This window comes from Poecile atricapillus, chromosome 2 (genome assembly GCF_030490865.1).
Source record: "Poecile atricapillus isolate bPoeAtr1 chromosome 2, bPoeAtr1.hap1, whole genome shotgun sequence".
Classification (NCBI taxonomy): Eukaryota; Metazoa; Chordata; class Aves; order Passeriformes; family Paridae; genus Poecile; species Poecile atricapillus.
In genome coordinates this window covers 40,224,665-40,239,234 of record NC_081250.1, presented here as the reverse complement: position 1 = coordinate 40,239,234, position 14,570 = coordinate 40,224,665, and the positions used below count along the sequence as shown (strand labels likewise).

At 36.4% G+C, this 14,570-nt stretch overlaps 1 protein-coding gene across 1 annotated transcript in view; it reads right to left on the bottom strand.

The window, feature by feature from the left end:
- Positions 1-14,570, bottom strand: part of CMC1 (C-X9-C motif containing 1) — a 42,654-nt gene that overhangs the window by 18,483 nt on the left and 9,601 nt on the right. Inside the window, exon 2 of the mRNA XM_058830632.1 lies at positions 11,226-11,318. Coding sequence (XP_058686615.1) covers positions 11,226-11,318 — 93 coding nt within the window. The remainder of the gene's footprint in view (positions 1-11,225; positions 11,319-14,570) is intronic.

The window sequence follows — 14,570 nt, the reverse complement described above, 5'->3', positions numbered from 1 at the left end:
AATTAAAGCCATAATTAAATACCATAATTAAACCCAAATTCCCTACAACCATTTCAACTCCTTCCCAATACAATGGATAAATACTAAGAGAAGAATCTGTTCACTCCATCCAAGGGAAATTTTCATGCAAGGTCTTCTACATTATCTTCTTCAAAATTCCTCATGTAAGTTCATTTCCTACTCATTATTCCATCAGAATGACTACCTTCCCTCCTTTCCTTCCAAATCCTTTACTAGTATCCCTCTCAAATACAGGATACAGCAGCTAAACTGCTTTTCTTGTTCCCTGATCATAACTTTAAAGCCTCATCCATATTTCCAAAGCACTGAACAGCTCTAGGACTCCTTGATCACGCCCTTTCCTATCCTCTGACCAGCTCTGCAGCTCTTGATTCCTTATCCAAAACACCTCTCGCCTTCTGTTACATGATAAAACTTCCTGTAGAGGTATCCATCCTGATTTGAAGCAGTAAATGTTCCAAGCAGTCTTTTCTGAAGGACTGTTAAAATTCAGAGAGATAACAATACAGCACAAGTGTTTTGTGACTGTTCAGTACTGTAGCCTTTAATCCCTTCTCCGGCAACAGACCTTTAAGTAAGATACTCTTCAGAGCACAAATCTCCCCACTCTTTTTCTATGCAGCACCACAGAGACAACTACAGGAAAGCAGTTATAACAGCAACAGAACTAAATTTGAGGGTGGGAAAGAGGGGGATTGTTTTTTATTTTTATTAAGCAGACCTGAAAAATAATGTATAAGAACACAGTTCTGTTCAGCAACAGACAACACGTCTCTACCATAAAAAAAACACCTGCGCATTGTCAGTGTTGTAACCAGAGGACTCGTTAAGAAAAAGTGCTAGAGGGACAACTCCCTCCGTTTGAGCTAAGAAATATTTAGAACTACTGCTCTACATGGAAAAAGAAGCTTATAATGTTTTCATCCAAAAACAGGATGCAAATTTGAGATTTCATTGTTTTCAGTAAACAATGAAGAACACTTAGACCAAAAAGCAGGAAGAACACTTAGAAAACCACATCTTATTTCAACTTTGTGTTCCCTTATTGCCTGATAAGACCTGTGATTCCTGCCCCCTTTTTTTTTCACTGGTTCTGCCGAGTCATAACATCCTACACAAAGATATGTACAATAGGTTCAGGTCTCCAACATACAGGAGATCGAAACTGCAACGCTCATAATCCCGTCTCATTAAATCAAAGCATATTAAGTAAAACCACAACTCCTGTTCTGATTTCCATTTAGTATTAACTCCTGTTGAGCTTCATTTCAACTTCTGAGATTTTGGATAACCAACCTTCTTTGGCAAATACACTTGGTCGACTTCATGTGTGTTCTAAAGAATGGACAGAAGTTTTCCCCTATCACCTTATGCTGAATACAAGGCCAGTGTATTACTTTTAGGCTGCCTGAATGCTCACTATTTATTGTAAATACACAATAGCAACTTTTCGACCAAACTAAGTTTCATTTTCCACTGCTGAACCTAATGGCATCTATACAACACATTCTAACTTCAATAGTTGAAAAACAACCTCTTTTCTGTGTGAAACTAACCCCAGGGTAATATTAATAATTCATATACAACATAAATATTTATACACAGGCAATGGGAATATAGCATGACCTCTTAAAAGGATTAAGATTTATTTACACTAAGTGCTGCCTAACTGTTGAATGTAGTATCTAAGAGGGGTTTATAATGTAAAATTGCAGAGCAACTGCTTCATACATTGTTAAGGACAGGCAGCTAAAATAACAGCTACTGTGAGTCACATGAACTGCCATTGCTCTGTCCACCTACACCACAGTAACACCTCACTGTAACACTCTAACACTGCACCCATAGGTTATCACCACCATCAATTGAATGGATGCAAAAACCCCCTACAGAATCCCAAGCTTGCATTCATTTGCTGGTAATAAAAATGACTGACACAGAAGAACCAAAATGTGTCAACTGCAAAAGAAAACGATGAGATCAGCAAGCCCCCTATATTACGTCTGGGAAAAGGTATTAGTCAGTGGCTGGAACAGTACCCTCACCCTTTTGCTGGGGGAAGAACTTGACCATGTCTTCTCCACTATGGACGCTCACCTCACACAGTGCCCTAAATACTGATCTAAATACCATTAAATACCCCAAGATCAGTAGATACAGGCAAGATCGAATTTTTCTATTTTTATGGTTTGTGCCAATCTTACCATACCAGGATCCTAAGACACAAAACCAGCTATTCAACCTAACACTGTAGAACTGTTCTACTGGAGAATTGGAAATAGAGCACATAAAAGGAATATACATCAATGCTAGCATCATTTCTGAAAAAAACAAGTTTGGAGAAATTATGACAGAGAAGAGACTTTTAAACTTTTGTCATTAGTGGGCAAAGAAGTTCCAGGTACAGAAGTCAAACGAAGACGGCAACAATGATTCCGTTTTAATGGGGAGTTTGTCAGGGAGTAGTAATATGACTAAAGGGTAGAAATAACTGATGATTCTGATGCTTAGTTTCAAATTCAACTCTTCCAACAATCCAACAAATGATACAAAAGCACAAAGGCAATTAGGCTTTTTATTTCCTTATATACAGCTAAAGTATTTCCATTCTGCAGATGTTACAACACATGAATCCAGTCTGGAAGAATTGTTTTCCTCCTAAAACTGGATTACCAACTGACTTGGATAATACAATAATTGTATCTCACCATACGAGCTGTGAAAGAAGCAATCCTACGGTTCAACTTTCAGCAGTTATCTTGGGGGGCTCTTGTCATGGATATTACTACCATGTACTACAATAATCCAAAACCACACAGGTATCCCCTATTTAAACCAGCATTTGTTAAGAATATGTAATTAATCTGGGCTATGTTAATATATTTATGATGGGCAGGGAAATCAATTTGAAATTCAGGATCTTAGCTGGAAACCAATAAAATCTGTAACTTGAGAAAAGCAAATTGAAAGACTGGACAAAACACAGGTAACCTCTTGAGGTTCTTATTTGTGAGCTCTGAACTACCAATATCACTTTAATATCTATATATAAAAATCTCCACCAGGTAAGAGAATCAAAATCAAGACAGGGATTGTAAGATATGGCAACCTGGCTGAAATTGATATTCATTAGAGTACTCTTTGCATGAATAGGAGCATTTGGACTCTGTGGTCTTTATCAGAGCCCCAGCTGGTAATGGTTGAAGGTTAATGCCTTACCCCATTCTGTTCAATTTTCTGTCCTAATTAGTCCTCTAAATCTATAGCTGTGAGCACCAAGTGTCTGTGCTCAAAAGAAACTAATTAATGCTAGCAAATTAGATCAAGTCCAAAGATCCAACAGCCAAACTCTTAAATGCTCCTTGTTAATAGGAAGTGTAGCTGTCAATAACTGCTGTTGGTGGCTATAATGAGGCCTCTTTCTTTCACTGAAAGTGATTTCATTTCTCTTTGTCCCTGTAAAAGCTGTTCCATTCCCTAACAAATAAAAAATTAAAAAAAATAATGAAAAAAACCCACACAACTAAGTTGCAGTGGTAAAGCTAGCAGTCTGACCCATTTCTTGTCATCAGGCTGAAATGACATGGACAGGGGGAAGAACAAAAATAATCAAACCAGGCAAGTTCCCTCCCTGAACATTTTCTTCAAAGTCCTAAAAACTTGTTAGAACACTGAAATTTCTATCACCAAGCAAGACAATATCCCCTCATATTTCTTTTCAATAAATTAGCTTAGAGTAGTTAATGCTGTTATCATTCAATCAAATAAACAAACAAACAAACAAACCCACACAAACCTAGAATCTAATTTCTTCAAATTCTAATTTACATATATCTGTTTTCTCTGCCCAGTTTGTTGGAGCAAAGCTCAATATACCATAATCCCTCTAGAGATTGCATTAATTCACATAGTTAAATGTGACGAGAGTAAATGTTGATTGAAATATATAGCATTGAATATTTTTCCAAAATAAAAGCTATTGTGTGCAAATAAGATCATCATATAAACACTCAGCATCTTACTCTCGAGGAATGGTAGGCAGAAAAAAGCACATAGCAATTTACTAGCAGTACTAAATATAACTGTACACTATCAAAACATCTAAAATAATTTAAATAACTGACAACTGTACAACACATATAACATAATGTAATACCAACAGTTTCATACAGGGTCATGCAGTCGCACACAGTGTGCATATAATATACTTCAATATTCAGATAATAATATTCAGATAATAAATACAGCAATAGAAGACAACAGTTTTCTTCCATTCTCCACCTTCAGTTTTGTTGCTGAATTGAAACTCCGTTCTCAAATTATACTAACCTTCCTTTCACAAAAATGGAGTTGGAGATAATAATGCAGCATGTTTTTTTTCATTCTCCTAAGAGAAGGCTATTTTGGTCATAAAAAAATCTGTGATTCTTCCACTGTAACCTCTCAGGCTTTCCACCAAACTCTGAATAATATGGACATAAGCACATATGAGCAATTTCTGATCACAGCAGCTCAATTGAAAAAAAAAGGTACCAGCAGCTGTCATGTTAACTCATTGATTTTTATCAGTCACTTGATCTTTTTGTTTTGGTCAATTAGAAGATCACTTTGTTCCCAGATACTCCTAGGAGATGTGAACTTGAAAAAAAAAATTTGGAAGAACTATATTTTCACAATGATGCAAAATGGATGAGCGAAGTTCAGCTTTAAATGGTGATTTTAGTTTTAATTTGCTGTAAGACAAGAACACTCATCAGTGTTTTTAAGTAGAGCTGTCATGTAATTTCCCTCTACTCTGAGTCTTAGCATCTTCTGATGTCAGAACTGTAGGTACCAACAGGTTAATCCTCCCTCAGCATTCAACAAGGGTTGGCAACTCCTTTTGCAACACCAAGGAAAGTGAGCAACATCAAGCAAAATTTGCTAAGGATTTCAGACATTTCATTATCTGCATTTCTGATAGGAAAGTATATATAAAAATAATGGCTTTTTTTAAGAAGGAGTATCTAAAGGTGTGCTTGGGCATTTAAATGTACAGCACCACATGTAGTTCAATCAGAAATTTCTTCAGATTTATGGACCTTGCTATGTCAGGTGTAAGGGTCATGGTCTAGAGCAGGTGGCCCCTACGGGGACAGAGATAATGTCAGTGACAGGACTGTTGAGTAACTGCACATTATCAAAACTCCGGATGACACTGGTCATGCTCAACTGTAGAGAAGCCTGCAGTAGTGTTGCATCCCATCATCTTCACTAAGTATCAACACGAGCCCTGAGGAGGAGAGGGCTAATGGGAAATCTGGAAAATGGGAGGAGGTTGGTTGCTTGGAAATGTCCTTTTCCAGCCACAATTTCCAAACCATTTTTAAAGCCCTGCCAAGTATCATGAGATTTTTTCAGCAATGCAACTCCATTTGCTTTAATTACACAGCTCCTACAGACAGCAGAACCAACACAACACTGTCCTCCAGTGAAGGTCCTCAACTTGGCACAAGTAGAAATATCTTCTTTGTGTGTCCCTTGTAAAAATTTTCAAATAGACTAATAAATTTATTTTAAAAGGACAGAAGAACTTGTCATCTTGATCAAATGGATGTCTCCGACAATATGCTTAAAATAAGAAATGGCTAAATTTACTGCACCATCTTTCTAATGGCAGAACCAGGCTGAGTGGAACAATCTGTTCCTGCAGTCACCCTGAAAAGCATCTAGGTCTATTTCCTACTTGAATCCTTCAATCTTACAATGGCGTCTCAGATACAGAAGATGTCTGCAGGTCCCTCTTTTTGACCTTAAAAATCCAGATGATGTGACACTGATGGACAACAAAATTCAGAGGAAAGAAGTTCAGAACTTAAGCCCCTTGTCTCTGGAGCAAGCTGTCCTTCTTCTGGGGAAAAAAAAGGTTGTAAGGTTTTGGAAGGTGGGCAGAAACGCTTTACAATACAACAAATACACAAAACATCTATAATAAATATAATAATAAATAAATATAATACAGAATTAATTTAATTATTATTATGACTCTGCGACCCAGTAATTTCTTTTTGGAATTTCAATTCAAGACAACTTCTTCAGAGTCTAAACCCACAACATCTCATGGTCAGTCGTTTCTATTTTCCAAGCCAAGTAATGCAAAATTAAACCAAATTAAGCTGACAGTCCAAGTTTGTGTATTTCTGTTGCCAAAAAAAATCCCCATCAAGTTCAGTTTCAGAATCTGTAACTTTGGACAGCAGAGTAAGTGCTCTTAAGAAATTAGAAAAACTTATCTGTAGAAAGGATCAAGAATCAGCCACAGCTCTTGCAGTTTTTTCCATGACTGTCCCTACTTTTAGAGCATGGAGTTGTCCCTAGTTTTAGAGCATGGAGTCATTGAAAGCAAAGCACAGCTGTATGAAACTACAGAACTTTTGATACACTAAAGGCCACCATTCTGATGAAAAATGCTAACTCCAGGTTCCTGAAATTTGCTATGATTTTGCCTTGAAGAAGCTTATTCATATTTAGATTTTATAACTGTAAATTAAAGCAAAACAGATTGCTTAAGAAATTATTTCATAAAAGCAGTAAGTGAGGCAATGACTAATAAATGATCCTTTTAGTTACTTAGGTTTGAAATGCAAGGACATGCTGATACAGAAATATATAATTTAATATTATTTCAGGCAAACTCGTACTATGGTTTGTAAAAATACAGTGAAACATTCCTGTACAACAATGTTTTGGGGGTTTTTTGTTTGATTGTTTTTTGACACTTTTGCCCACAATTTCAGGGACACACAGTGCATGGATATGAACACAATGAAGAATATTTACATAATGGTCACAGAAAACTGACTAATGTTTCCCAGAAAGCATGTTAAAAGAATTACTACCCAAGTTAATAAAATTACTAATGTATCCATTTTCACTGAAAAAACGGCTTGAAAATCTTAAATCACACCAAAATCATTTTGATACTGAGAGCTACAAAATTCTTAAGAAACATGCACTACACAAGAACTGGAACACTCTGCAAAAAAAAAGTTGTAAGCAAATTTAAATAATCTAAATAAAATGAAATATGATCAGACACAATACTTAATTGTTCTTAAAAATTATCAGTTGGATATACTTTCCATGGTTATTTCTTCCCTAAGCCATTTTGGTAGGCTAACAGCCAAGCACAGCAATGAGCCACCCATTTAACTGGGTGGCAGGCTCACTTCTTAAGTTAACAAAACCTTTATTTTTTTTATTTATTTTTGCAACCCTTGGGGTTTCTTTTCCCTGGATGGCTCTGGAACACGTGCTGGACAGGCTGTCATTGCTTGCATTATTAGCTCTGATAAGCACACAGCTCTAGGTGGTATAGCTGCAGGCTAAGGTACCGGGCTGGGTACAGATGGACCCCTGTGCTCATGCAGAGCACTATTGAATGTATAGGGGCTCCCCATAGGGACACATGTGAACCCAGCCTGATCAAGCCAATTGTAAGGGCCCATACTTGTGGAACAGCTTTATTTCCTACACTACCGATGCATTTATCACTATTTCCTAAAGACAAAAAGAAACAGAGGTCTACTAATAGGAGTTTCTGAACATGAACTTAACATAAAGCAGAAAATCCTACATTGAGAGCAAGTTAAATGAGTATCTCTGCCCTCAGTGTAAACAACTCCATCTCAGGCATGTGTGTACACTCCACAGCGCACAAACCAAGTCACAAGAGCTTTGATTACTTAATTACACAGCTTATGTTCATAGCTTATAATTGTTTACAGCATGAAAAGCATAGCCTATTTACTCTGATTAACACCTATCCCTGTGTACTAACAAGACAAATGTATTCCAGGAATAATCTCACAATGGATTTCTAAGATGGTAAATCTACTGATCACAAAACTGCTTAAGCTTCATTTCCTATGGTTTGGTCTCTCCCCTCCATCCAGATGAAAAGGTGTACAACAGAATAACTGAAGCTTTGCTACCACCTTTTTATTTTAATAGCGGAATTAGTGTGGGATTTTGCCTGCCTTTTTTTTAGAAAAAAAAAAAGTTTCAGAAATACTCAGTTTCTACTTCTAACTTTCACACAGTTTGATCAAAGCTGGCTCACAGGTGACTGAGGAATAATGGGGAGATAGATGTATCCACAAACCTTATTTTCCTAAAGATACAAAACTAAACTCCATACAGAAGAAAGAAATTATACTTTTGCCTAGCATCACAGAAGAACCATAACATTTGGCTTTAAAATTTATGGAGGGAAAATGATGGAGAAGCTGCAAGGTAATGGTCCACAGTTCACAGCTCAAGAACCTCCAATATTGGCTGCTGCCACAGAAAACAGAGATGCTGAAACCAAAGTCCTCATGTTACACAAAGTTCAGAGGAGAAAAACACATACACAGTGTCCCTTTGGTTAACCTCGAACAATATTATACAAATAGCAAGCTCTCAAAATACTTTTAACTGACATCTTTCAAATGACCCACACTATTGCAATTGCTTTTCATCTTCATTTTTTCACCAACTGGTATATATTTCAAAGTAAAAATGATTCAACTATTGTTCAAATGAAAAAAAAGGTCTGTTAAGTCCTTCTGGCAGCACTGGAAGGCACCTGATACCACCTGCCTTTGGCAGATACTACTGTAACACCTCTTTTTTATATTTTTTGGAGAACCTCTAAAAGCAGCTGCCTAAAAATACACTAGTCCACTTAACCTAGACTTGATTCTAGTCACAGAGTGCTTTAAGGATAAAACTCCAGAAACTTCCTTTGAAGTTCCTTAAATAATAGCAAAACACAAAAAGCCACATGCCATCGGGGAAACAATTGTTCTTACTGCCATGGTAGAAGTCACTGAAATAATTCAGGTAAAACAATATGGCAACAAACTAAAATGCACTCCTTTGTCAGTAAATACTGTTGGAAGATGCACAGAAGACACTGATAAAAATTTGAAGAAACAAATGTCAAAACAAGTTACACTGTGTGGGAAGTTTGCTATACAGCTGAGTGAAAGTACAGAAGTTTTTAACTTCTCACACCTTGAGATATTTGCATTTCAACTATGAAATGTCTTTTTTTTTTTTTTTTTTTTGTGAGCCACTGAAGGAAAGATGTACTGGAGAAGATCTATTCTCAACACGAAGTGCCTTCTTGAATAAAAAAGAATGTATTATGGAAAAACTGTGCAAATGTAGCTACTCATGGACTGGCTGCTTTGACTGGAATAAAAAAGGGATTCCAGTCTAAGGCTACAGAGTTAGCACTGCACATGAAACTCCTTCGCTGCCCCACTCAGAGGTGAGCTATTGCAGCAAAGTAGTTGGAGCCAGGAGTGCACAACGTGCTACAAGATGACATCAATATCATACATATACATACACACACACATATATCTATATATGCATAAAACTTGACAAAAACAAGCCCTTCAAACAGTGGCATCTTTACCAGACTTTGTAATGAGATGGGGAGGGGCCACAAACATCCCCGGCACCACGGAGAGGTTCATTCTCCAGATAACTTGTGGCAAAGTGCTTAAAAGAGTTGTCATTTCAAAAAAAAATGTGTCAGGTTTGACAAGTGTTCCAAATCCACTGACCTTTTCAGCTATGACAAGTGGCTGTGAGTAGTTTGCTACCTAGCAGAAATTTCCAAAAATTAAATACTCAACGTGTCCCTTCAAGGTGAAGGTGTCATTTTAACAACGAGTAAGAAAGTAACTCCTTTGCAAAAGGAACTTGTGCTTTGGAGAAAGCATTTAGAAAATAAGTATTTGGATATGTTTACCTAGTTATGTAATTTTTGGTTTGGTTTCGTTGGTGAACAAAACGTGTGTCACCTACAAAAACCTCCTATATCTGTACACTTTAAAAGGATATAAACAGAACTTTCTAACCTACTAAAAATCTTCCCAAAGTGAGTTTTAGGGGGTTGAAAACACTGACATGCAACACCTTGTAGTTTTGGACGAAAAGCTAATTGACATCAGGGTCATTTATTAGATCATTTATTAGCCCAATTTCAAGCAAAACAATTGCAAAACTTGTGGACGGGACTGAAAAATTAGTATAATTAAGTAAAATTTAGTAAGTGAAAGCAACTATGCAAATTCATAGATCCCCTTCCAAGGTGACCTATGCATCTCTGTAAAGTGTCTTGTCCAGGCGTGACACCCATTAAGATCAAGTGCTGAAATAAACTAAACTTAGAAAAAGGTATTCAAATTCCTGTGTTTAAGTGTTAAAGATTTTAAAAATTATGATGCATATTCAGTTGTACTGATCTCGATAAAAAGTACTGTTACTAACAGTAATCTTGTCAGATTGATAAACAGCTTAAAAACATTTTAAAGTACTGCTTATTTCATCTTTATCTGATCCTTTTTTTAACTTCTATTTTTATGTTTATAATGCACATAATATGTAAGTACATTTACGTAATTTATAAATTAATATACCTATACTGGGATTGTGCAGTCAGAAATTTTTTACTGATGGGGTGCATGAACAGAAGAAGTTTAAAGAGCACAGATCTGGATGACCAGATGCAAATGCCCTCTACTGAAAGCCGACACTTGTACAGAATAATTCCATGGCTTTTCATCCACTCTTACAGCAGCATTCTTGGCTAACTTGTGTGTAAGTAGCTCTCAGCAGAGGTGGTTACACCACTTTAAAGAGTTATTGTCCAGTACTCTTTAAAAGAAAATGAAAGCAGAAGTACACTGCATCACTCTATTTCAACATCTGTCTAGTAACGTGTGTTTATGTGCAAGGACCATTTCAATGCTGGGGCAAGGAAAGGATACAGTAAATTGGGAATATTTAAACAAATTTATTATAATGAGAAATGCTTTAACTGGAGGTTTGCATGAGGCAATTGAATTTATATAGGTAGGAAATACTTAAATACAGTAACTCTTGCGCTGCTCTGTCACCACCAGACTGAGATGTGAAAAGTTTTGTATTATTCATACTAAATTCTAGAGCCCTTGAGAACAAGTCATTTTGGAAAACAGTCCATATCACCAAGCAGCCAAAGCCAACACAGCAGATGTATATGTTTCAATACTGGTTTCACAGTGAACTGATAGGATGGAGATCACACATATTAATTCTCTGACTACGTGATTTCAAAGACAAGGATTATATTCAGGGCACAAAAGTGAGTACATCTGATCTCCTAATGAATATTTGACTCTTACCTTGCACCTTATCTGAACACAGCTCCTTGGCTCGATCCCTCATTATTTGTGGAATCAAAACATCTTTTTCGACATGTCTCAGCTTAGAATTTTCTGCAAGAGTGAAAAAAAAGATAATTTGGAAAAAAAAAAAATTGTTGTCTATACATCAGGAAAAGTCAATCTAAAGAAATAACACAACATTGTTTATGTAACATACAGGACTACACTAAAACTGTCACAAACAGCAGCAGAAAGTACCATGAAAGGACCACACAGATTAAAAGGATGGAAAGTCCTAAATTTGCTCATACAAATATGATATTAGATAATAATATATAATAGTTATTTATTATTATTATATTATTTTGATAATTATTATTTAGATAATAATAGATAATAGATAAAATTATGAGCATTATCCTGAATATTTCTACTCTGTTTAATGTGCATTATGAACCAAAAATAAAGGAGTAAATGCTGGCAGCACTTTTGAATTTCTGCCTTACTGAATAAAAAAATCTGCATACAGACAGCATAGCAGTTAAATACTTTTATTTCTGGATACTAGTATTTTTCTATGCACATGATATGTATGTACTCTTTCATTCACTGACACAAAGCTGAGAAAAACAGGACATACTACAACACATCCTAGAATTTGTGCAGTTATGTGGGAAGACTTCAATTCTTCAGAAGAAAATGAAGTCTCTTCAATGGAGGATCTTCTTCATTGAGAAATCCAACTTAAAAGGAAGAAATGCTGCTGCCTGATTTCTATACTTAAAAGTAAATTTGTAGTTTGCTTTCAGTTGTCTCCAGAATTCTCTTCAATACAGCTAGTGATTTGGAATAAACAACACAGACCACTATGAAAAAAAAAAAAATTACTGCTTTTCAAAACCACTTTCTTCAAAACAAAGGGATGAGAATTTATCAAGAACAGTTTGTTACTTCTCAGTTTCTGAGTTTAAAAACTTTTAAAGAACATTTGCTCAATCCAATGCAGTTACAGCAAATACCTGGTTTTCATCTTCAAACACACTATTTATTCAACCTTTCAAGTTGATATCACATTTCAGAATAGCATCAGTCGGGATGTTCACACGTCAGAGTTATTTTGGATGACAATCATTTCAATTTAAAATCGCTTATTAAAAAGGAGATGAAATGAAGAAAAAGTAAAAGTGTAATGTATTGAAACTAAGGAAAGAAGCAAGTTTTAAGTTACCTACAGCTTACAAACACTTTTTCAGAGCATTTTTGGTTACTTCTCCATAAAAAACAATCGAAACCAACGTTTGTCGTTCTTAAGTCATCATCTTTTAGAGTTTACTAATGCTAAGAGATTACATTATGAGATTACACAGTATTACATATGTGATACTACTACTGGAATCTGGCAACAACAGAGGATTACAATGAGTAATATACAGAATCTGAACTAAAGACATTTCTCCTCAAAAATACCCTTCTTAGCATTTCTACAGCAGGGAAAAAAGCCTCTATTACATGTATGTACATACAACAAAAACACTAAAAACAAACAGCTCAGGACTTAGATTTGCTTCCATGCTCAGATTTTCATATTAAAATATTGCAGATATCAGATTTCTACAAATATATTACTTTACAGATAAAATATTACAAATATCCTTCATTTTCATTTTCTGCAGAGCATCAGTGCAATGACTGTACCAAACACTTGCTACAGTACATAGGCCACAGACAAGATAGAGCTGTCAGAAAATGTCCATGCATGTTTTATAACCAGGACAAATCAGTTCAGCTGAACGACATGGCAGGAACTGGCACCACCAGGCTACATGCCTCAGCTCCACTCATTCCAGTCAAAGCAAGCTGGCATTGCAGCCTTCCTGTCCTCTCCCCATCCCTATGATGCTCTTTTCCCTCTGCCCACATAGATAGGCTCAGCAGCCCTGTGGTGAATGAAAGAGGAAGTTAATTTCCTTTAAAGGTAAATATATTTCCTGTTAGGCAATTTTTCAGCTAGGAAAATTCACTGATCCTGTGAACAGAAGTTCCCTGTATAACTCCAAAGCTGCCCATATGAGGGAATTCTGTGAGACTAGGACAAGAGGAAAAACTGAAGTACCACGAGTACCACTGGCTCAAATGACAGTCTAAATTTCTGCTCCCCACACTTTCTTTTTCTAAACTCAACTTGGCTATAGTGGTGCTTGGAGTACAGAGAGTACAAATGCAGATACAGTTAAACAAGTGGGTTGCCACCGGTCACCAAAAGGGAAGTTTTACCAGTCTCACATTGCCTTTACCCACACCCATCACATCATCATTATTATGCACCTAAGCACACAGTAAGTGAGCAGGTCAAAACAGAAAACTAACTCAAATACATGCAAAAAAGTGCTTCTCGGCTGATTCACACTTTGGAGTAATTAGATCTACTTATCTACTTCCCATAATTAGCATAATAGAATGTCCTGAGTTGGAAGGGACCCACAAGGATCGTCACAAGACCAACCCTTAGCTCTGCACAGGTTCAACATGGAAATGTAGTAGAGAGAAGTCCTTAGGGCCTGGGAAGAACAGCTGGGCTTCCCCTGCTGGCGAAGCTAGCCAGAAGCATCCATGATTTTCACAATGACAAAGCACAGGGCTTCAGTGCAAGGATCAGCTATCCCACCACTGACAAAGAGAAGTGGGTACAAATTCAACTAAAGGCTACAAAGGAAACAAGACACAGGACCATCTGGAAAAAAACAAGAAAGCAAGCAAAGAAAAAAACCCAAAAAGAGAAGATATCACTGATAGCCAAGAACGGTCAAAAGAGAACGCTGGGTTTTCTCCTAGGTTAAATACCCAATCTTCTGTTTGATTATTCAAAGGAAAAGGGGTATAAGATTGATAGCAAGGAGTAGCTCTACTGGTGTTGACACCGGCACAACCAGAACCATGACAGAACTGTGCTCCAGGCAAATTCCTTCTTTTTAGTCCCATGTTGTCAAGTCTACAAATGTTGAAAATGCAGGAAAGAGAGGGCACATCAGGACACTGGGCAGCATCCAGTAGAGACGAAGAATTCCAGAAGAATGAGAAGAGAGCTACAACAGTACTTCAAAGATAATTATACAATAGTATAAAGGAAACTGCAGTAAGGACTGTTTATAAACTCATCTACAGATTTTTAGAAAAATCTCTGTTGTGAAGTATCAGTTTTAATTTTTTTTTAATTTTACAAATGCTTGTATTTACTGGATTTTGCTTTTTTATTTTTAATTAGAAAATATTTATTGCTTAATAATAGTTGGACTCGATGGTGTTAAACCTAGCCTAAGTGACTCTATGAAAAGCCCAAGCAATTTTAATTATCTTATCCTGTCA